The sequence below is a fragment of the Eulemur rufifrons genome, chromosome 1, assembly GCF_041146395.1.
Source record: "Eulemur rufifrons isolate Redbay chromosome 1, OSU_ERuf_1, whole genome shotgun sequence".
NCBI classification, from domain to species: Eukaryota; Metazoa; Chordata; class Mammalia; order Primates; family Lemuridae; genus Eulemur; species Eulemur rufifrons.
Genome location: NC_090983.1, coordinates 64684966 through 64706560, shown reverse-complemented (window position 1 = coordinate 64706560; position 21595 = coordinate 64684966). Strand labels below are relative to the sequence as shown.

The 21595-nt window shown below is 37.9% G+C and overlaps 1 protein-coding gene across 1 annotated transcript in view; it reads right to left on the bottom strand.

Annotated features, from left to right (window-relative positions):
- Window positions 1–19519, bottom strand: part of ITGB6 (integrin subunit beta 6) — a 74843-nt gene extending 55324 nt beyond the window's left edge. Inside the window, exons 1-7 of the mRNA XM_069472249.1 lie at window positions 19250–19519; window positions 18441–18520; window positions 15725–15929; window positions 14873–15119; window positions 5113–5278; window positions 3704–3865; window positions 399–494 (exon numbers count right to left, since the gene is read on the bottom strand). Of these exons, the coding sequence (XP_069328350.1) occupies window positions 399–494; window positions 3704–3865; window positions 5113–5278; window positions 14873–15119; window positions 15725–15929; window positions 18441–18520; window positions 19250–19388 (1095 nt within the window). The 5' untranslated portion in view covers window positions 19389–19519. The remainder of the gene's footprint in view (window positions 1–398; window positions 495–3703; window positions 3866–5112; window positions 5279–14872; window positions 15120–15724; window positions 15930–18440; window positions 18521–19249) is intronic.
- Window positions 19520–21595: the final 2076 nt, after the last annotated feature.

The window sequence follows — 21595 nt, the reverse complement described above, 5'->3', positions numbered from 1 at the left end:
AATAATTTAAAGTCAATTCTCCTCCCACTCATAAGATTTTTTTCTGTTCTCTGTAAACTCTCTCCTCATCAGATTAAAGAGTTCAAGGGGAGAGAGGCTACTTTTCCTTTGGGTAGGTGGTCCTGTATTCATTGGTACTCTCTTCCAACTTAGCTTTTCCATTTCCTTGACTATTTCTTCCTTGTCCCACCATATCTGCCCCCAACTCCCCACTGCACCTCATGTTTATAATTTAAATTGTAAGTAGGAACTGAATCCGCTTTGCCAAGTGCCCAGTACATTTGGAAAGTGTTAATGATTATCTAATGACCTTCCCAGGTGTTAAACTTACTGAGTTAATGTTACAGTTTCATGACACATGATCTCCCTGAAGGAATTCTCGAGTTATGTTTGCTTACCTCATATAAATGAACTTGTTCTTGGGTGACTGCAAAGATCAATAACACGTTGTTTTGCACCAATTTATCAATGAGTTGTCCAATTGTTGGATATTCCTAAAATTAACATAGATTTCATGTCATCTTAATAAAAGAATGTAAAATAAAGAAAGCAATACTTATTTTTAAAGATATCTTACTGAGTTTAGCACTTTAATGCTCATTGTATTTCTCACTCTAAGTAAACAAGTACACAATTGGCATTATTCACTTAGTTGGTTTAATAATTTTTTCCAAAACTTTCTAAGTCCAATAAAGTCCCAAGAATCAATTCCTGTCAACGTGGTGTATTAAGCTCTGTCACTTCTCAGCTACTCACCAGCAGGCTGGGAATGGCAGAGTTGAGGGGGCGGGGCCGGCAGTTAGGCTGGGATGTATGTGACTAAGGTGACTCTTGTAGCCCTGAAACTCTTACAGGAACTGGATGAGGTGGCATCAGAGTTGACAAAGGGACAGTCTGCTGAGGAATGACACACTACGACATTCCTGTACCAGTTCTTGGGTTTGGTTTTATTGCCTTTTTAATGTCAACAGTCTGTTGTATGGGATACTGCAATATTTTTACAGGATAATTAAAAACATGTTGTATTTTTGTTCCACTGACATATTTGTTCCCAAGTGACATGAGTAACTTAAAAAAAAATAAAAGAAGTCATTAATTATCAAATTTGAAGATGGACTTTACTTCCAAGTCTGGAAAACATGGAGCACATTTGCCTGTCATATGAATCCAAATGTGGCTAACGTACAAAGAGGAAACCCAAGTGAGGGAGTAGCCTACAAACAATTAAGCTATAATAAAAATATGCCGATCCTGACTGAAGTCAACCAAAACAGAGAAGAATTGAGAAATAAACCCTCCTCTATACTCATGCTGTATGTTCACAGAATCTCAGCACCATTGGAGTATTTTCATCTAAAGTCTTTAGGTCCAAGGTTCAAGTTGAGAAAAAAGTGTAGCTTTGCCGAAAACACTCCGGCAAATTACCCAGCTGCAAATGTAGCTGTGTAATATGCACTTTCCATAACATTTGAATTTTTATTAGTAGAGACACCAGATCCATATAAATCTTTTTGAGTGTGACATGTTTGGTTTCCTCTGCTTTTCAACTACCCAAACATCCTTCACCCTAAAGCCTAAACGCCTTCAATGCCAGCCCCTCCTTCTCTCACATGTTCCTACACCTTTCGACTGCTGTGCTTATACTGTCAGGATCAAACCATGTAGCCCTTCATAGGTGGGCAAAGGTGGTTTTTTATTTGAATCAGATCTGTTGGTTTAATTCCCACAACTATATTGTAAGCTCAAGGCTAGGAACCACATCCTATTATTTTGTGGCCCCAGGAATCTGGACCAGTTTTGAGGATCTAAGAGGTGCTCAAAGGACCCACGGGGCTGTCCCAGGCAGGCATGAAAATGGTCCGTGGCTTCTGTGCGTTTGTAACAACTCATTTGGAAAGAATGAACATTTATTAGATGAGAAGGTCACATTAGGCAATAGTTAGTGTTAGCACCTAGGATCTTGCTACTTTCAAGATGTCTATTATGGGGCATTTGAAAAGTTCCAAGAAAAGGGAAATGAAAAAGAAGGGATCCATTTCTCATGGTTTCTTGCCCTCATCAACTAAAAGACAAAAAAATGTGGCTATCCTCACTGATACTGTGACATGAAAAGGCAGATTATGTGATTAAAGAATATATATGTTTAGGGAATATAATTAATCAAAAGTTAGGAAAAAACATTTACGTTACATTAGTAATTTAGGTTAAGGAGTGGTAGTGAGTAATTTAAGAACTGTTAAGAGTTTTTAGAGAACAGTTTATCTAATTGATATTCGAATTCCAGATTCTTCTCTCACTCTGTCTCTGTTGTATACACTTCTCCTACAGCACTGTTGTCTTAAGGAAGCACTTAAATTCTCTGTACCATATTTTCTCAAGCATTAAATGGGGATAATATGACCTTCCCAGGCTGATGCTTCATAAGTCAATTTTATTTCCTACATTAGTCACCACCCACTGTGTTCTAGGCACTGTGCTGTCAGGAAACAGATAATAAACCAGTTCTGGCCCTGAGGGTTGCACAATAGAGAAAGACAGACAGATGTAAGCAAACACATGTCCATATAGAGCTGTGCAAGAAGATATCTATGAATGAGAGCAAAAGGAAAGATGATTGCTTCAGAGCCTAGCGAGGTCAAAGAGGGCTCTCTGGGGGCAGTGGTGATTGAGCTGGCTTTTAAAGGATAATTAAGAGTTTCTCAGCAGCCTGGGAGATAAGGGCATTCCAGGCAGAGGGAATAACAAACATGTGCACAAGCATGGCAGCCTCATGGTCTGTTCAGCGAAAACGGTTAGACACATAGGGTTCTGTTGAGGTCAGGAGGAGATCATGAATGCCAAAAGAGCTCTGAAAATTTTACCTGGTTTTACAAATGTTGTGGGGTTTTTTTATTGAATGTCACCAGCATTTTTTAAGTGGCAGAAAATAAGCCAAAGGTTAACAAACACCAACCAAGCCATACCTGACTAGTTTTTTCCCATGGAGCCCCATGGTCTGTGAAAGCTTGGCATGACTTAGGGACCATCAATCACGGAGACCCCTACCGGCTACTGCTCTGGTCTGGGCCCCCTTTCTGGGGCTGTGGTAAAGAACAGAATGAGGGCCGGGCGCGGTGGCTCACGCCTGTAATCCTAGCACTCTGGGAGGCCGAGGTGGGTGGATCGTTTGAGCTCAGGAGTTCGAGACCAGTCTGAGCAAGAGCGAGACCCCATCTCTACTAAAAATAGAAAGAAATTATATGGACAGCTAAAAATATATATATAAAAATTAGCCGGGCATGGTGGCACATGCCTGTAGTCCCAGCTACTCGGGAGGCTGAGACAGGAGGATCCCTTGAGCTCAGGAGTTTGAGGTTGCTGTGAGCTAGGCTGACGCCACGGCACTCACTCTAGCCTGGGCAACAGAGTGAGACTCTGTCTCAAAAAAAAAATAAATAAATAAAAAAAAAAAAAAAAAAAAAGAACAGAATGAGCTGCCTGTGCTGCTTCACCAGCCCCAGGCTCTTTGATCACGTGTGTCATAGCAGATCCAAACTTCCCATGTGTGCTCACCACCCACCTGTGCTTCTGCAGGAACCTCTCATGATGGTGAGAATTGAGAAGGTGCAAATTGTTAATCTCAAATCAGAAAATGTGAGTCACAATTGTTGCTTCATTTGCCTACTTGTAGCCCTGAAAACAGTACAGAGTGCAGGTTACGCACCAAGACAGTTGACATGGAGTATTCATTCTTGCTGTCCAAGTGACAGAGCCCGTCATTAGGAATGACGATGCCTGCCAGTTTGCTGTCCATTCCAAAATGAGAATCAGCATCACTCACAAAGACCAGGAGGTGGAGAGAGTCGTTCCGCCAGCCAATTTTTTCCTACAGTGAGAAAGAAATATTCGTGTTGTATTGGAGAGAGGCAGGCATTTACTGAATGTGGATCAATTATGCTTGGACATATTTAGATTATAAAAAATATATTTCTGGTCTATCTATTTTAGCCTTTTTCATCTACTGTGAGTTGATGATATTAATATTTTAAAAGCATGAAATTCTGTGACATTTGCTTTTTTCTGGATAACATTTTCAGATGATTTAGGCTTCCGAGAAAATAGTCCCACTACAATCAGTATTCAGTTGATCTTGACTTTTACATAGTTAATTATTTTTCCTGTCCAGCTTTCAATTCAAACCAGAAAAATGAGGGGAGAAGGAAGAGAAGGTCATAGATAATCCCAAATCCAAACTGAAGTGAAACTTGTCAAAATGAAATACAAAATGGACTCAAAGTAAGCCTGTTTCATTAAAATGTCACCCAACATTTAGGCACATGTTTCTCTTTCTAATGACATCATCCAAACATTATAAATGCAATACAAAGGTAAGAATTGCTTATCAAAGTATGGCCCCAATATTCTGCTAATTAAGATTGTCTGTTGCCTGTGTCTAGCAGAGCGCTCTCCTTTAATTACTACTAATCCAGGAACTGATTGAGTGAAAACTCATCCTGGCTTCTCTATCCCACCTTATTCCTTTCCTTTCTCCTCTAATTCCTTGGCTCACCCACCTTCTAAAAGCCTCAGCACTGTCCATTTCCTGAAATTTTCCATGAAGGGCTGTTGCCTAAAGACAGGGCAATCATTCTCAGGGATACTTGTCAGATAGTCAAGGAGGAGCAGTGTTCCTACAATGTCACAGAGTCAGCGTAACTTCTGATGTTTATTTTGTTGGTTCAAACAATAGATATGTAATCATATGTGTAGGTATATACTGATTCAGGGCATTTTTAGTTTTTTCATTAATGTTCTGCTTTTAATTTTTTTCCACTATGGTTAATCCAAAAACTAGTTAGTCTGATCTGGATCTTTGAAAAGTAATCATACATGTTGTTTCAACTAAATTTTCCCAATATAACAATAATTTTCTTAGACTATTCATATAGGCATAAAAAGCAGTCCCTATTTCAACATGATTTAATTAAAAATTTTGTGCTTTAAGAAAAGTATCAAAGGTAGAAATACAGCATAAAGGAAAGAAAATTAGCTAAGCTTTTCCAAGCAAATTTGTTAGCAAGAGATGAAATTTTTTTATGTTAGCAGAGTGAAGCATTACTCCCCTCAGCATACCTTACACACAGCAGCTTGCATAATTGCATCAAATCCACCTTCAGGTGTGTCAATATTAGCAGAAATTTTCTGATTCTTCACAATTTCATTGAATTTTTCAGCATCATTCGTCAATGGCAAAATGTGCTTGAATCCAAATGTCGGCAAGCAGAAGTATGGAATACTACTGCAAAGGTAAGATGTAAAAATATTCTTGATGAAATATGACACAACACACAGTTAATAGATCTGATAGCCTAGCAACATTTCCTTAAATGAAGATTAATGAAAGATTAATTTTTCTAAAACACCTGACTCTGTAACTTGGCTGTGAATCTCACTGTTAAGGTTGCTGTCGTCATCTCCTACCCACCTCTTCCACGTTGACCATATCAGCTAACACTTATTTAAAGCTTATTGTGTGTCTTGCACTGGCTCAGACTCAGATAACAGATAATCAAATGATCAGACTTCCAACTCCAGTGTGTGTGTGTGTGTGTGTGTGTGTATAATCACAACCTTCTATTGCCTTCCAACCAAAATCCACCATTAAGTTTACATGATGACAATTCCTTTGTATTCTGGTAGCTCAAGCTGTCATCAAGGATGAGTCACCCTGTAGCAAGACAAGAGAGTAACTAGTCTTATTACTCCTCTGCTTCTTCCTGTACTCCCAGCATTGCCTGCCAAGAGCCCAACAATCACAGCAGAGCTCTTGGTTCTAAAGTCCAACTCTACTGTAATTGAATACACTGTTGTGGGCCAGCCTGGGAATAAAACTAGCACTTAAAATGCCATGTTAGGATGAAATCTTCACCAAAGGTATTACGGTAGAACAGAAAGAACTGATCATGAATTCAGCCACATCTTATTTTGAAAGCTAGTTACTAGCTGTGCATGAAACTTTGGGCACAGAAGTTACTCAACACTTCTGAGCTTTGGGTTTTTAAAATGGGGATAATAGCATACAGCAGAGGCTCTCAAATGAGGTGCCTGTATTAGCAGCAGGAGTGTCACCTGGGAAACGGCTGGGAATGCAAAATGTAGCGCATGACTGTATTAGAGATGGTGGGCCTGAGCTCAGCAACCTGTGTTGTGCCAAGCCTCTGGGTGCCTGCTAAAGTCAGAACACCATTGGTCTAGAAGTACAAAGAGACAAAAAGAAGTAGTCCCCAGTGAGGGTGTGGTGTGCTGCCCGGGGAAGAGCTGGTTGACTGTCGTACGAGCACATGCAGGGCCTGGGCCTCGGCTCTGCAGGTCCAGCAGCCTATCTGGTCAGTGCATGAAGGTGCATCATCCACCAGGGCCAGACTCTAGTTCATCAAGTTCATCTGCCTGAGGTATACAGTCAATCCTCATTAGTCACAGGTTCTGTATCTGTGAATTCACCTACTTGCTAAAATTTATTTGTAACCCCCAAATCAATACCTGTAATGTTTTCTCAGTCATTCGTGGACATGCACAGAGGCCAAAAAAAAAAGAAGCGAGTCCCTCCTGTGTGCACATTCCCAGCTGAGGTCAAACAAGGCAGTGCTCTGCCTTCTTATGTCAGGTCTCATGCTGTAAGCATGTGTCCTTTTCATGATCTGCTTAGTGCCACATTTTTTTCATTTTTGTGCCTTTCCTTGATAATTTCACTGTTTACAATGGCCCCCAAGCATAATGCTAAAATGCTGTTTAGTGTTCCTAAGTACAAGAAGGCCGTGATGTGTCTTATGGAGAAAATACGTGGGTGAGATAAGCCTCATTCATTCAGGCATGAGTGATGGTGCACTATACGACTGACATGACTACCGTGAATAATGAGAACCGACTGTGTATACAAATTAGAATGACTGTGGGTTTCTTTTACACGGAGTAATGAAGCTCTCACTGGGACCAGAACGCTGGTGTCTGTGAGTGCAAACATTTTCTACCTGTTAATAGACTTTCGTGGAAAGCAGATCAGAATCTGATGTGTCCCCTGGCTTCAGAACAAGGGCAGGTAGAGGCTCTAGCATTGAATGGTACAGCCCAAGGTACCCCAAGATGGCCACCTCCATAAAATAAGACTGTAATGATATATACCAAAAGGTTAACATCATCTTTTTCTAAGTGGGGTTAGAAATGATTTCCATTTTCTTCCTTTTGTCTGTATTTTCACATGGGCTCATGACCACTGAAATAAGAAACTATATACCATATACTCATATATGATTATGTGTGTGCACATATAGGAAATCTATTTAAGCATTTCCTGGTTTAGTTTCTTCTTTGGAAAAATTACAATGAATTCCTCACTTTTGGCATCAAATTCAAAATAAAACAAAACACCACAGCATATATGAAATGATGTTAAAAAATCCTTCAAAATGGGTGATAGAGAAAGAAATTTTAACTTTTGTGCTATTAACTATTTTAAAATGCACATTAAACTGATTTATAAATATGAAAATGAAGAAAACGTATTTTTGTTACTATATTTTAGACAACAGTAAAGGAAACTCTTTCAAAACTGTAAACTGCTTCAGGATCCTTGCAGGGGCGATAAATTTTTATTGACCCTCCATCCAATGAAAATAGAGAAAGCTACTCCAAAAAGCAGCAGAGATTAGATGAAAAGAGTGGTCCCTCCCTTCCTTCCTTCCTTCCTTCTTTCTTTTTTTAAGAGATGAAATCTTGCTATGTTGCCCAGGCTGGACTCAAACTCCTGGGCAATCCTCCCGCTTCAGCCTCCCCAGTAGCTGGGACTACATATATGTGCCACCATGTCTGCCAAATGGATGAATTTTAAAGTGTGGTACACAGACCCGTGGGGGTCCCTGAGTTCTTTCTGGGGGTCCTTAAGTTCAAACTATTTTCACAGTAATTCAGAACTGTCAACTGCATTTTTCACTGTGTTGGCACTTGGAATGATGATACGAAAGCAGTGAATAAACCTGCTCCGGTGTCTCAGCACGTAGCAGGGCTGTGGCTCCAAACTGTATTAGCTAGCAGTCCTTGTATTTTTTTTTTACCAGAAAGCGTTTACCATAACAATAAAAATAAATGCTAGTTTCCCTTGATTGCCCTTGAGGAAGCAGTAAAAGTTATTAATTTTACTAAGTATGCATCTTTGACTACATGTGCTTTTTTTCAATACATGGGAAATATGCATAAGGCATTTCTGCTGCACACTGAAACCCGTTTATAAAGGAAAAATACTTGTGCGATTGTTTGAGCTGAACTGGCCCTTTTTTACAGAACACCATTTTTATGTGAAAGAATGATTGACAGCCAAATTATTATTCCAACATAAGTGTTTGGCAAACACGTTTTTTAAACTGAACAAAGTGAGACTGTCACTTCAAAGAAAACAACTGCCAGAATTTGTTGCCAATGACAAAATTTGAGGTAAATTAGAATTTGGGAAAATTTTTATCTGCTACCTGTGAGATTAACAATACTCCAAGGCCAGGCGTGGTGGCTCACGCCTGTAATCCTAGCACTCTGGGAGGCCAGGGTGGGTGGATCATTTGAGCTCAGGAGTTTGAGACCAGCCTGAGCAAGAGCGAGATCTCATCTCTACTAAAAATAGAAAGAAATTATATGGACAACTAAAAATATATACAGAAAAAATTAGCCAGGCATGGTGGCACATGCCTGTAATCCCAGCTACTCGGGAGGCTGAGGCAGAAAGATTGCTTAAGCCCAGGAGTTTGAGGTTGCTGTGAGCTAGGCTGACTCCAGGGCACTCTAGCCTGGGCAACAGAGTGAGACTCTGTCTCAAAACAAAACAAAACAATACTCCCAATACTTACAAGTACTTCAAAATTTATCTGATGGAAATGGTGGTGATATTAACAAGTGTGATTTTTTGATATCGTATCATGAATCTGGAAGGTCTGTGTAATTCGGTAAACCATTTTTCAAAGGGCCAAAGCATCATATTACAAAATCACACATTGGTAAAAATGCCATTCACAGTGCAAGACAGACCAATGGATTTTAACGTAACAGAATATGAAATATTCATTGATATTCTTTCAGATTCCACATCAAAACTAACTTTTCCATGTCATCTAGTTTGAATGTAGTATCAGAGAAAAATGTCCACAGTCACTGGAAAAAGCTATTAAATGCTTCTTCCTCTTCCAACTATATTTCTATATGAGTTGACCATATTTCTATATGAGTTTGACTTTATTCATGGAACCATGAACTCATGGAACTCATGGAACTCCATGGAACTCAACCAAAAAAAACTGCAACAGATTAAACATATCTGCAGAAGCAGATATGAGAATACAGTTGTCTTCTATTAAACTAGATATTTAAGAGATTGGTAAAAGTGTAAAATGGTGCCACTCTGTTTTAGAAGAGAAGATTTGCTAATTTTTGTTTTGTTTTGGAAAATATAGTTGTTTTTATAAACACATTTTACAGTAATATACAGCGTGTTTCTTATTGTAATTATTAAATGAATCAATAAATAATTACTTTAAAATTTTTCAGTTTTACTTTGTAATATGGTGATTATTGATAGATGTATCCCACATAAACTAAAGCTCTTTGGGGTCTTAATTTTTAAGAGTCTAAGGGAGTCCTGAAATCTAAAAATTTGGGGATCACTAGATTAAAATAACTAGAGATAAATTAATAAGTGTTAATGAGAGGAAGAAAATTAATACTTGTTTTGAATATCTGTTATGTTCTGAGCTCATTCAATGCTCACGATTACTCTAGGAGGTCAATGTTATTATTCCCATTTATAGATAATGAGACAGAGCTCAAAGAGAGTAAGTTGTTTGTCCAAAGTGATAATTTAAATCTAGGTCTGAAAAAGTCTATGCTCTTTGCCCTTAACTCTCATTGTCTTCCAGTCAAGAAAATTTTATTCTATAATTATATGGTTTAGTTTGATCAGATGATTTACTCTTTGTCTTGGTGTGTATATGTTTGTGCAGTGGTGGTATCTAGACAGAGAAACTGAGAGAATTAGAGATGTAATGGCAAAGGAAAACATAATTTCCAGCAAAAAATACTTGCTATTTATAACCTTAATGGTAAATTTTGCCAAGAATAATAACTAAAAAACAATTTTAGAAAATAGGACATATTGACCCTTTCAAGAGATCAAATATATAACCCCCCTTTGGGTCCTCATACGCTGCTTCCTGTGCAGTGCTCTGGTCTCCCCATAACCACACTCTGTTGTTGGTAATTGCTCCTACTATTTATAGATAACTTATTATGGTCAGGCCCAGAGCCAAATGCTTCCATTCATTATCTCATCTAATCCTTACAACCACTCTGGGTCATTGGTACTGTTATTCCAAACTTACAGAGGAAAACACTGAAGATTTGAGAGGTGAAATGATTCACCTAAGGTCACATTATGACTGAATAGATGAGTCAAGACCTAATCCAGGGCTGACTTTGAAACCCACATGCTTAACCACCATGCAAAGAACTTCAGCTCCTTGAGGACTGGCCCCAGGACTTTTTCTTCCAGATATACTCATGCCTAGCGCAATGCTTGGTACACAGTTGGAGCTCAGTAAATTTTTGCTGAATGAATGAATGCATGCATAAATGAAATGCAGTCAGAGGTAAATAAAGAGCACTTTCATTTTCTAGAAGCTTGATTAAGGACAGGGTCTGATTGTTAGTTCAAGATGCTGGGCTACTAGCTTAGCTGAGCCATACAACCTTGTTAATTTTAATTGTTTTCTCTGGTAACATTCCACAGACATTGTTTCCCATGGTCATCACTGTACTACATGTTGCTGTATCTTATCTGGCCTGTGACAGGAAGAATGATTTTAAACATGATCCCTGGGGCAGAGGTGGCACTTTGTAATTCTACATGGAATTGCCCTACTAGACTAGCTACTGAAGTTTGTTGTAGGGGAAAGACACATAATATACCAAAGAACTAAATACAATTTTAGACGGGTACAATATTCTCTGATTTTTTTTTTTTAAAAAAAGGCCAAAAGCATTAGAAATGTTTTTAGGTTAGATAGGAGGTTCTTAACACCAAGCTTATTTCCCTTTATGAGTGAATCAAACAATTAATAATAATAATCATATCTTGCTATTTATTATCAGCATTTTAAAAAAACTTTACCAAACAAGGAATAGAAGAGGATTTCCTTGATTCTATAAAGAGAAATAAAAGAAAACACTAGCTAACAACATACTTAATGGTGAAACATTGAAGCTTTTTCTCTAAGATCAAGAACGTGACAAGGTTGTCCTCTGTTACCACTTCTATTTAAAATTGTACTGGCGATCCTAGCCAATGTGATAAGGCAAGAGAAAGAAAGAAGAGGCATAGCTATCGGGAGAGAAAGAAGTTGTTATTCACAGATGACATGATCATGTACATAGAAAATTCTAAGGAATCTACAAAAATCAGACCAGAACTAATGAGAAAATTTATCAAGATTGCAGGATACAAAGTGAATATTCTAAATCAATTATATTTCTATATGTTCTCAACAAACAGTTGGAAAATTAAATTTTTAAACATGCCTCTAGAGAAAAATGAAACAAAAGATGTGCAAAATATCTATCATGTAAGTGCTTTAGGAGCAGTTACTCTAAGTAAAAAAAAAAAATATATACCCTGAAAATGACAAAACATTGTTCTGAAAAATTAAACAAGATCTAAATAAATGAAGATATATGCCATGTGAAATGATTGGATAATTCAATATGTTTAAGATGTCCAATATCCCCAAATTGATCAATGGTTTCAATGCTATCTCAATCAAAATCTCAGCATATTTTTGAAGAAATTGACAAGTGGATTCTAAAATTTATATGAAAATGGGAAGGATCTAGGACGGCCAAAAAAGAAAGAAAAACAAAGTTGGAGGACTTACATTTCTAATTTTAAGACTTTTTATAAAGCTACGGTAAGCAAGACAGTAAGGAGGCATTAGCAGTTACATAGGTATATTCAATGAAACAGAATAAAGTGTCCAGAATTAGACTTACACATATATAGCCAATTGCTTTCTAACAAACCCATCAATATAATTTAATGTGGAAGGGAAAGTCTTTCTTAAAAAAATAGTGCTAGAACAACTGGATATCTATATGGAAACAAAACTATATGGAACCTAGACTTTTCTTCTCATTCCAAATGAAAAACTAATTTGAAATCAGAATCCTAAATATAAAAGCTTTAATGGTTAGGCTTCCAGAAGAAAACATAGGAGAAATCTTTGTGACCTTAGCGTAGGCAAAAATTTCTTATGACAAAAATACAGTAACTTTAAAATTAAAAATGGATAAATTGGACTTCATCAAAATGAAAAACTTTTGCTTGACCAAAGACATTGCTAGAAAACTAAAAATACATGCCACAAACTGGGAGAAAATACATATTTGACAAACAACATTTATACAATAGAATATATAAAGAACTCTTACAACAGACTATTAAGAAAACAATCTAATTTTTTAAAAATGGGCATAAAGATTTGAAATGATGCTTCATAAAATAATAAATAAGAATGGCAAATAAACAAATGAAAAGATGCTCAACATCATGCATCACTAAGGAAATGCAAAGCTACAATGAGATACTACTACATGCCTGTTAGAATGCCTTAAATTTAAAAGACTGATAATCCCAAGTGTTAGCAAGGATGTGGAATATCTGGAATCCTCTTATATTGCTGATGGAAATGAAAAATAATGTGTTCCCTTTGGAAAACAATTTGGTAGTTTCTTTAAAAATTAGCAGTACACTTATATAATTCAGCATTTCCAGTCTAAGTATCTATGTAAAAGAAATAAAAACATACAAAGATTTATAGCAAGTGATTATAGCAGTATTTTCATGATAGCCAAAAAATAGAAATAACTTAAACGTCCACCAATAAAAGAATGAATAAACAAAATGTAGTAAATCTACACAATGGACTATTAAATAAGACAAAAAGGAAGCCAGATGGGGTGGCACACTCCTGTATTCTAGCCCCTCAGGAGCCTGAGGCAGGAGAATTGCTTGAGCCCAGGAGTTTAAGACCAGCTTCAGAAAGACCCTGTCTCAAGAAACAAACAAACAAACAAACCAGAAAACCAAAAAAGAACCAACCGCTGATACACACAAACTAATGGATAAATCTCAAAAACATTATGTTAAACAAAAGAAGTGAGACACAAAGGATATTATATTATTCCATTTATATGAAATCCAAGAATAGGCTAAAACCTATCTAAATGACAGAAATCAGAAAATGGTTGCTTCTGAGGAAGTAGAACTTGCAGTAATGGGCCATGAGGGAACCTTCTGAGGCGATGGCAATATTCTCAGTCATGTCTGGATGTTGATTGCATTGGTGTATTCAATTATCAAAACTCACCAAACTGAACATTTCTGAAGTATGCATTTGAGTGCATGTCAATTATACCTCAAAAGGGGAGGGGGGCGGGGAAGAGACAATGTCCTTTATTAAGCTGCCTCTCTTTTCCTTCTTTCTTCCTGCCTGGAATGAAGAAGTGATGCTTAGCACCTCCACCAGCCTTCCTAGACCATGGAGATAAAGTCCAAATGCCAAGGATGAAACAGAGAGCAGAAATGGCCTGGATCTCTCATGTTTGTGGAGCAGCCAGACCAGCCCTGCATTGCCTTTCTCTGGACTTCTTTTTGTGAAAGAGACAAAAAAAAGTCTCCCTTTTTTAAGCCACTTTCTGATACTTGCCACTAAACACAGTTCCTGATAGTTACAGTCAGTGAAAAATTCCCTCCATGGTTAAATTATTCTCGGCTATGTTAGGTTATAGTTGGGAACCACACTGAAATATTTTTAAATGATATAATAAAAGCTGTTTGCCTTTTGTATAGGTTGATGCTTTTGGTATAGAATAGCATTAAAAGTTACTATACATTGGGAAAATCATTTCATAACTACTAGATGCACAGTAGTAAACAGCTTGGTTTTGGACCACACCATCTTAGTATATGGGTCATTGATGAGTCATGTGGCCCCAGGCAACTTACTAACCTCTTCGAGTCTCTGTTACTTCCTCTGAGTATAGGGCTGATGAAACCTGCTTTAACCTGCCGTTACTATGAAGACCGAATGAGGTCATGTATGTAAAACCTTTAGCACAGGGTCTGGCACAGAACAAATTGTAGCTCTTTTTCAACAGAAGGATATTGAATAATTCGATTTGGAACATGTCATTGTACAGGTAAGCCATCACCAAGCAATTTGCCCTCGACCATCACCTACATAATACATGGTTTTAATAGCTTATTATAATGGAGTCACTGACTCATTTCCTACTGAGTTTGACAGCAGTGAAGCCTGCGAAGGCCTTCTACAGGCAGTAAGAGAAACCCACATTTCCCAAAGTACGTCAGAGGAAGCTGCAAAAATTATTTTGGCAGAAGTCACTGCAGGGGAGAGACTCTGAGAAAGTACAGGTTATTGTCAAACAGCCTCAGAAAATGGTGGTCAATGAGGATAGAAAGTCTCTGAGGGGCTGGGGTGGGCACAGTCCAGTGGAACCTACAATGAAATACTTGATCCCCTTGTCCGTATAACACAAATCCTAGTTTGCCACATCCTGACCTAGCAAGGAGGCAGATGCTACAAAGATTGAAGGCTGGAATCACATAGTTACGGTGACCTCACCTTGAGCTCAAACAACCTAGGCCACTGAGAGAACTGCTGAGATCCAACCAGATAAGACAGAAATTCCAAGGAGGTAGCAAGCTCCTGGCAAGAGCGGCTCAGAGCGGGGATATCTCTACAGAAAATCAGTGCACAGAGATGCCAGAGAATCACTTACTTACCTGCAAGGGTTTGCGATTTCTTCTGCTGTTGTTTTCATAAAAGGGGATACAGGTTTTTCCACAAAGGAGCCGAAGCCCAGTCTAAAGTTGCTGGTTAATTTAGACATCTCCTTGGAAAGCAGGGAGCCCAGCTCTTTGATCGTGTGGAGGTCGTCGTCCATGGAGGCGGAGAGGTCCATGAGGTAATACAAGTCCACGGGGTAGTCCTCGGTCTGGCGGACGTGCACCTGCAGCGTCTGTTCACCACCTGCCAAGCCCCAGCAGGGAAGCAGACCCAGAAAAACTCACTGAGATGCATTCACGATGAGCCAATCACTGGGTCAGCTGGTGATTTCATTTCAGTAAGAACTTACTGAAGATACATGTGATTTCATGAGCTATGTGGTAGAGTTTATAGATGAACAAGCCCACGAATATCTGTCAGCCAAGAGCTTAGAACTACCGGAGGAGGTATAAGTTAGGATATTTTATATCTCCTTGGGAGAACTAGCGTCCATTTAGATGGAAGATAAGCTGAATTTTTTGTGTGTGGTTTTAGAAAAAGAGAACCAGCTAAGGGGGAGTTTAAATCTACATTACAACCCTTGAGGAAATGTGAGGTAAGCCTTAACAACATGGGAGTAATTCAAATGGTCACTATTAGAAAAGGCTTCTTTAGTAACGCATTTGGAGCACATGTGACCAAGGTGAATAAAGAAAAATGTTAGCCTGCAATTATCTATTTCCTTAAGAATGGGAAAGCTGAGTCATAATAATCAATGATATGTAATAGGGTACAAGACACGTTAGTGGAAGATCAGAATTACTGTCTGTGACATTAGATTTACTTACAAGAGCCAAACCATAACATACCTGGTCTCAACTTAAGAATCAAGCTTTGAGGCGCAATCTGAACAATGTCAGAACTATTTTTCTGTCTGCCGATACTGAGAGGCTTATTTTTAAGTATTTCTATTTGGGAGACAGGGTTCTCTACGAAGTTTAATAGACATCCTTTGACTAAAAGATTTGCTGGGGTGTCACACCTTTCACCAACTCCAGATGGATGGGTAAAATTCTAGAAGAGGAAAAAAAAAACAATAATGAGAAAAAGAAGACAAATCTGCATTTCTTTATAAGGTCTGAGCAATTGAATTTTTTTTGCATGCGTTACTAGTTTACTGGCATATCCCCACATGACTGACATTGACTATAGGTCTAAAGTTAAGTTATAACTGAATAAACAGAGAATTCTGCCAGTAAAATTCTGAGTAAAATTGGATCTCCTTTCAACTATATTCAATTGTATTTATGTAATGGCTTTTTCTGTTAAAGTTCACTTTTTTAAAGCTTCTCCCAGGCCATGACCAGATCCTTGAAACATTTGGGTTCATAGAGTTGATGTCATCCTGTGACTTTATCTGTTCAGGGGGACCTGTAGGTTTGTGGGATCCTGGGGCTGTCCAAGCTCTCCAGTGTGTCTATTACCAAATCCAGTGACAAAGAGAGATTTTTCTGTGGATTCCTAAAGAGGGTGGATTGCAACATCTCCCTGTCTTGAATAAAACTCTGTGCCCCTTTTATTCATTGATGTGTTATTATATTACAGTGTTACTTCACTAGAATTGACTTCTTGGGAACTTTAAACTCAGTGTCTTGAAGTGTTCCAGTTCAAGGTCTTTTAGATCTTTCTCCAAGATTTGGAGGTGAGGAAGGGAAGTGAAAGAGAAGATGGTTTAAAAATCTGCTTTTCTGTATAGAACTCAGGAGTTTTCCAGCCAACTGCAGATCCACCTGGCTGGTAAGGGCAAGGAGATGTAGTGTTTCCCAGCAGAGATGTGGCCATTCCAATCCTGGAACACCCAGAACAGAGAAATGGAGCCATAACATAAATACCTGTCTTACCTGATGGCCACAGCTGCTCTAGAGCTTGCAAGGCACTAGGCAAAGTAGAATTTGATCCCCATTGACTCTCATGCTTAGAGGGAACCAAACTATTGCTCATATTTTTTTCCTTTCCCCTCAGAATTCTAAGCCACTCATGCTATTTTCACCAACTAGGAAAGTTAGATTTCTTCTGAAATTGATTTTGAGACTATAATTTGTTATCTGTCAGTCAGGCTCATGCATATTTGAGGCTCATGGAAATTCTGTAATTTCCATGTTGTAACCAAGGCAAATACTGGCTGGACAAGGCCTCAGAATCCTTCTCAACACAGTGTCATTGCTGTCACCTGTAGTCTCAGCCTTTGCTAAAGATCAGAGGTGGTGCTAACCACAGAACTTCTTTTCCATCTGCCCTGAGCAGAAGCCTAATTTACTTTTTACTCCAACTGCCTCAACTGATATACTGATAAGTACTACCATTAGAGTGGCCTCTTAGAATAATCCAGCCTTAAAATTTGATGACAGTTGGGCTACCAAGTATTATCCACAAGTAAAGCTATCAATAGTAACTTAGGAAACTCTCTTAAGTAAATACTAAAAAAAAAAAAAAATACATTTAAATAAAAATTCTAAACTGATTTGTTGTTTTATGCCTCTGGCATGAAACTGATACTGTCTTCTTCAGGAAGTCAAAAAATATGTGGGTTTTTCCCTCCTTGTATATTCTCAATCCTGCTTTGATATATGAGCTCAAAAAACATAATTCTCTTGAGCTTGGGCTTGTGGCTCCATCAGTCAAGGCAGCAGTACAGGAGTGGGCTGGGTTTGTGCTCTCTTGTCTGTGAGGACACCTCCCCGGATACACAGCCAACTTGGAATTTGAGTTTTAACACTTACAGCCAGGTTCTGAGTTGGGCATCTAGGTTTGTTTCTCTTGTATGGTTTGATTTGTGTTTAGATTCTCTTTATGAGATCCAGTGGGTAGAGACCTGCTTTAAAATTCAGAGAGCTAATGCATCTCTTTCTGACCATGAATCATTTCCAGCTTGCTTTATAGAGTCATAGGATAGGCAGTGACTTAGGATGGCTTGTTATATATTCCTCAATCATCTTTATACCACGTTCACAGAGTTTTCAGTTTGACCGGATAAGGAATGTCTGTTTGGGACTTTGCCCTCAGTGTAATACAGTCTCTGAGTTCATGGAAATGTAATTTTGAAAAGAAATGGATAATGTCTGAACAGTAATGTTTACCCCAAACCTAGAGCCCTTCTCTTAGAACCTGGCAGTGGTTCAGAATGGATCCTGCTTCCCAGATGGAACCCAACTATAATATTGCCATCAAATGTATATTTAACTTCGGAAAATATCATTTCCATGATCTCTGATTAGCCAGAGAGCTCAATATTTTAACCAGTTAGAAATGGCTTTAAAATAAGAGGAGGAATCAGGTTAAAATGAAAGATCCTCAGTTAAGTATTTTTTCAGAATAATTTGACATCCCCTCCTTCCACAGATTGTTTTTGAGAGTAATTGCATGAATTCCACTTTGATCCACTAATGCTCACATTTTCCTTTCCTGATTTGTTTTATGCATATAACTCCACAGAAAGCAGGCTGCTATCAGAACTAACACAAAGGGAATTAACATACGTGCAACTGCAGACAGTTTTTAAAAACACGTTGAGGTCATTTGTTTTACCTCCTGAGAACACCAGGCACACTGAGGTCCAATGAGCAAGCAGTCTTCACAGGTTTCTGCACCTCCCACGGCGCAGCCACCTGAGTTTAAACACAGCAAGATGCAAGGGAGTAAGCACACTTCCAGTTATTCTATTTGTGAGACTTATGACTTTTAAATTACTGAATAAAACAATATGAAAGTTTATTTTAGTATTCAAAGATCAGTCCTCAAAATGTTAGCAATTCACATAAAAGTTTCTATTTTACATCTATCATGTTGGAAATATGTATATCTCATAAGCCAAAAGTTATCTTAATTTTTCCTTAAAATGTGAAAATATCTAAATGCTCACAAATACAGGAGCATGCTGTTTATTATCTTTAGTCAATATTTGCCACTTCAATTTTTCAAAATTATTTGTACCCCTTAAAAATGCTTCTCTCTTAAATGGGGTATTCCTGGTTTTTTTAAAAAATAAATTCTTTCCAGTTATTACACTTAAGTGGAAGGCTTCATGGTAGAATAAAATAGAAAAGTTTCTAAAATGGTTGTCACATGGCATTAAGAAGTCCTCTTGTGCAGTAATGTTGTTTAATTCTTCTTATTAAAATGCCTGTGCCACCTTTGTATTTATTTACTGGAAGCCTAGAGCATTCACTGTGGCAACAGCCCTGCATTTGCTGGTAATTTGTTAAAGCGTTCGCTCGGTGGCAAAAGAGCAATCAAACAGATCAAATAAAAAATAACTTCAGATCTAGTTTCTGAAACAAATGGCAGATTTGTCAAGCATACCACGAAAGCAACATATCAGAGAACTGAGGTCTTACCTTGTACGTGGTCATTCCTTCTTAGAAATAGAAAGAACAGGCAAAGCAGTTCAATCCCCATTCGTTTCAGTTCTCGCTGTGCAGACAGATCACAAAAATGAATTACCTTCCACATTACAAGACCAAAGCTGAACATCATTAAAGTCTTTCTTTCTTCGAGTGTAAAATTTTAAATACTACTTACACTGCTTTGAAAAGAAACTTGAGATGTAAATTAAAAAGTTTTCATTAAGACTGAAATGAAAACAGAGGCTACCTGGACAGGTAAAGAAGAAAAGCTGTGTTTAAAAGCAACTTCAACATGATTTACTTCCTTGTTCTCCTTATAAGGAAGGCAGGTGTACAATCACCGAGAAGGTGGGGAAATTCATTCAGTAGAAATTTCTGTGTAGATTCTAGTAGTCTTTCTCAATCCTAGAGAGAGTTAATATCGTTAGTGAAATATTAATCAATGAAATGTCAAAAGGGCAACTGAAATATGGTTGTTTCTTAAATAATGTTAATTTAATGTATACAGTAAAGGTGTTAAATAAAACACAAGCATATAAGCTATATGTAAAAAAGGGAAATAAATAATGAGCTAAATGAAAATACCTGAGATTTTTGTATTTCATTGTTAAATCCTTTGCGGAGAATTGAACTCTGAAAAATAAAAATCATTATTTTACAGTCAAATTAGAAGGGAGGCTAGAGAAAGGAAACATTGTGTTTCCTTATGTTTCAAATTGGATGAAAGATATTTTTCCATAAGTATAGCATTCTTATTTAAAAAGTGATATCAGAAATAAATATAATATATAAAAATCAAAGGAGATCGAAATAAGATAGTCTCAAAACAACAATGGCAACAATATTGGAAACAGAAACAAAAGAGGTGGCCAAGATTCTGAATCCCTCAGGATAGGAACAAAGTCATCTTTCCGCTGTGCTATCCTCAGCTTCTAGCTCACAGCTTGGCACATAGGAAGTATTTATTTGTGAAATGAAGGAGTGACAATTTAAAAATATATACAATCTATGGCTAAATTCATGAGGTTGTTTGTGTTTTTTTCCACAATGTGTTCTGCAGGAAGGTGTTTTGAGAGTTGTAGAAACTGTGAACAGATAAGAATCAAATAAATCCTCACTTCCTCACTCTCTAAACTCTCGGACCTTACAGAGACTTCTTTGTGGCTGGGTTTATGTCCTAGGAGATTAGCTTTTAAAGGAGTACTTCTAGGTAAGCAGGCGAAACTTGTAAAGAGAGGAAAACTAACTGTAGACTTCTTAGGTTCTTCTCTGAAGAGTATGTTCAATTTTGAACTCCATCATACCCAAGAACCTGGAGGACTATAGGAAGAATCTTACAGTGAGATTCTAGAATTATTAAATTGTTGGAAGATATGCCTTTTGGGAGAAAAATACAATTATGTGAAATTAGTTGATTTAGCTTGAAGAAGAAAGATTGAGGCACAAATTATTTGTGTCCCTGTTGTTGCCTCCATTTTTAATCCAGTATTAGCTGTTATTCATCATTCATCCATTCATTCAACAAGTACTTACTGAGCATCTACTTTGTGCCAAATATCATTCTTAAAGCAGAGGCTATGTCAGTGAACAAAACCAAGTTCTTGACTCATGCAACATATATTCTAGGCTAGAGGGCAGTCTGAGGAAGACAGATCTTAAAATCAGGCAGTGATCAGAGCTATGAGTAATAATAAGTCTTGATGAAAGGAAAGAGGGTCAGGGAGGATGTGTTATTTCACTTGGGATAGTCAGAGAAGACTTCCCTGATCAACTGACATTGGACAGAGCCCTAGATAACTTGGGCAACACAGGAAAGTGTACACGACCTGAGCCAGCCCAACACCAGGTGTTTGCAAGGGAAAGTAGAACACAAGAAGAGAGAGGGAGGGTGGTCAGGTTTGGAGGCGGAGGTCAGATCTTATGTAGCCTTGAACTTGAATTTTATTCTAAACATATTAGAGTGTCATTGGAAGGTTGAAAGCAGAGAAATAAAATTATTTAATTTACATTTTAAGAGAACCACTCTGGCTGCTATGGAAGTTATCATAGAATGTATGGGCAAAATAAGCGCATATGGCTGCTGTCACTGGTGATGTCGGAAGAGAGAGGTGGTCACATTCAGGATACATTTTGAAAGCAGACTCTGCTTGTGGATTGGATATGAATATGAAAGAAGTTTTTGGCCAGGTGCAGTGGCTCATGCCTGTAATCCTAGCATTCCGGGAGGCTGAGGCAGGAGTTTGAGAGGCAGATTACTTGAGGCCAGGAGTTCAAGACCAGCTTGAGAAAGTGAGACCCTGTCTCTACAAAAAATAGAAAAAATTAGCTGAGTGTCAT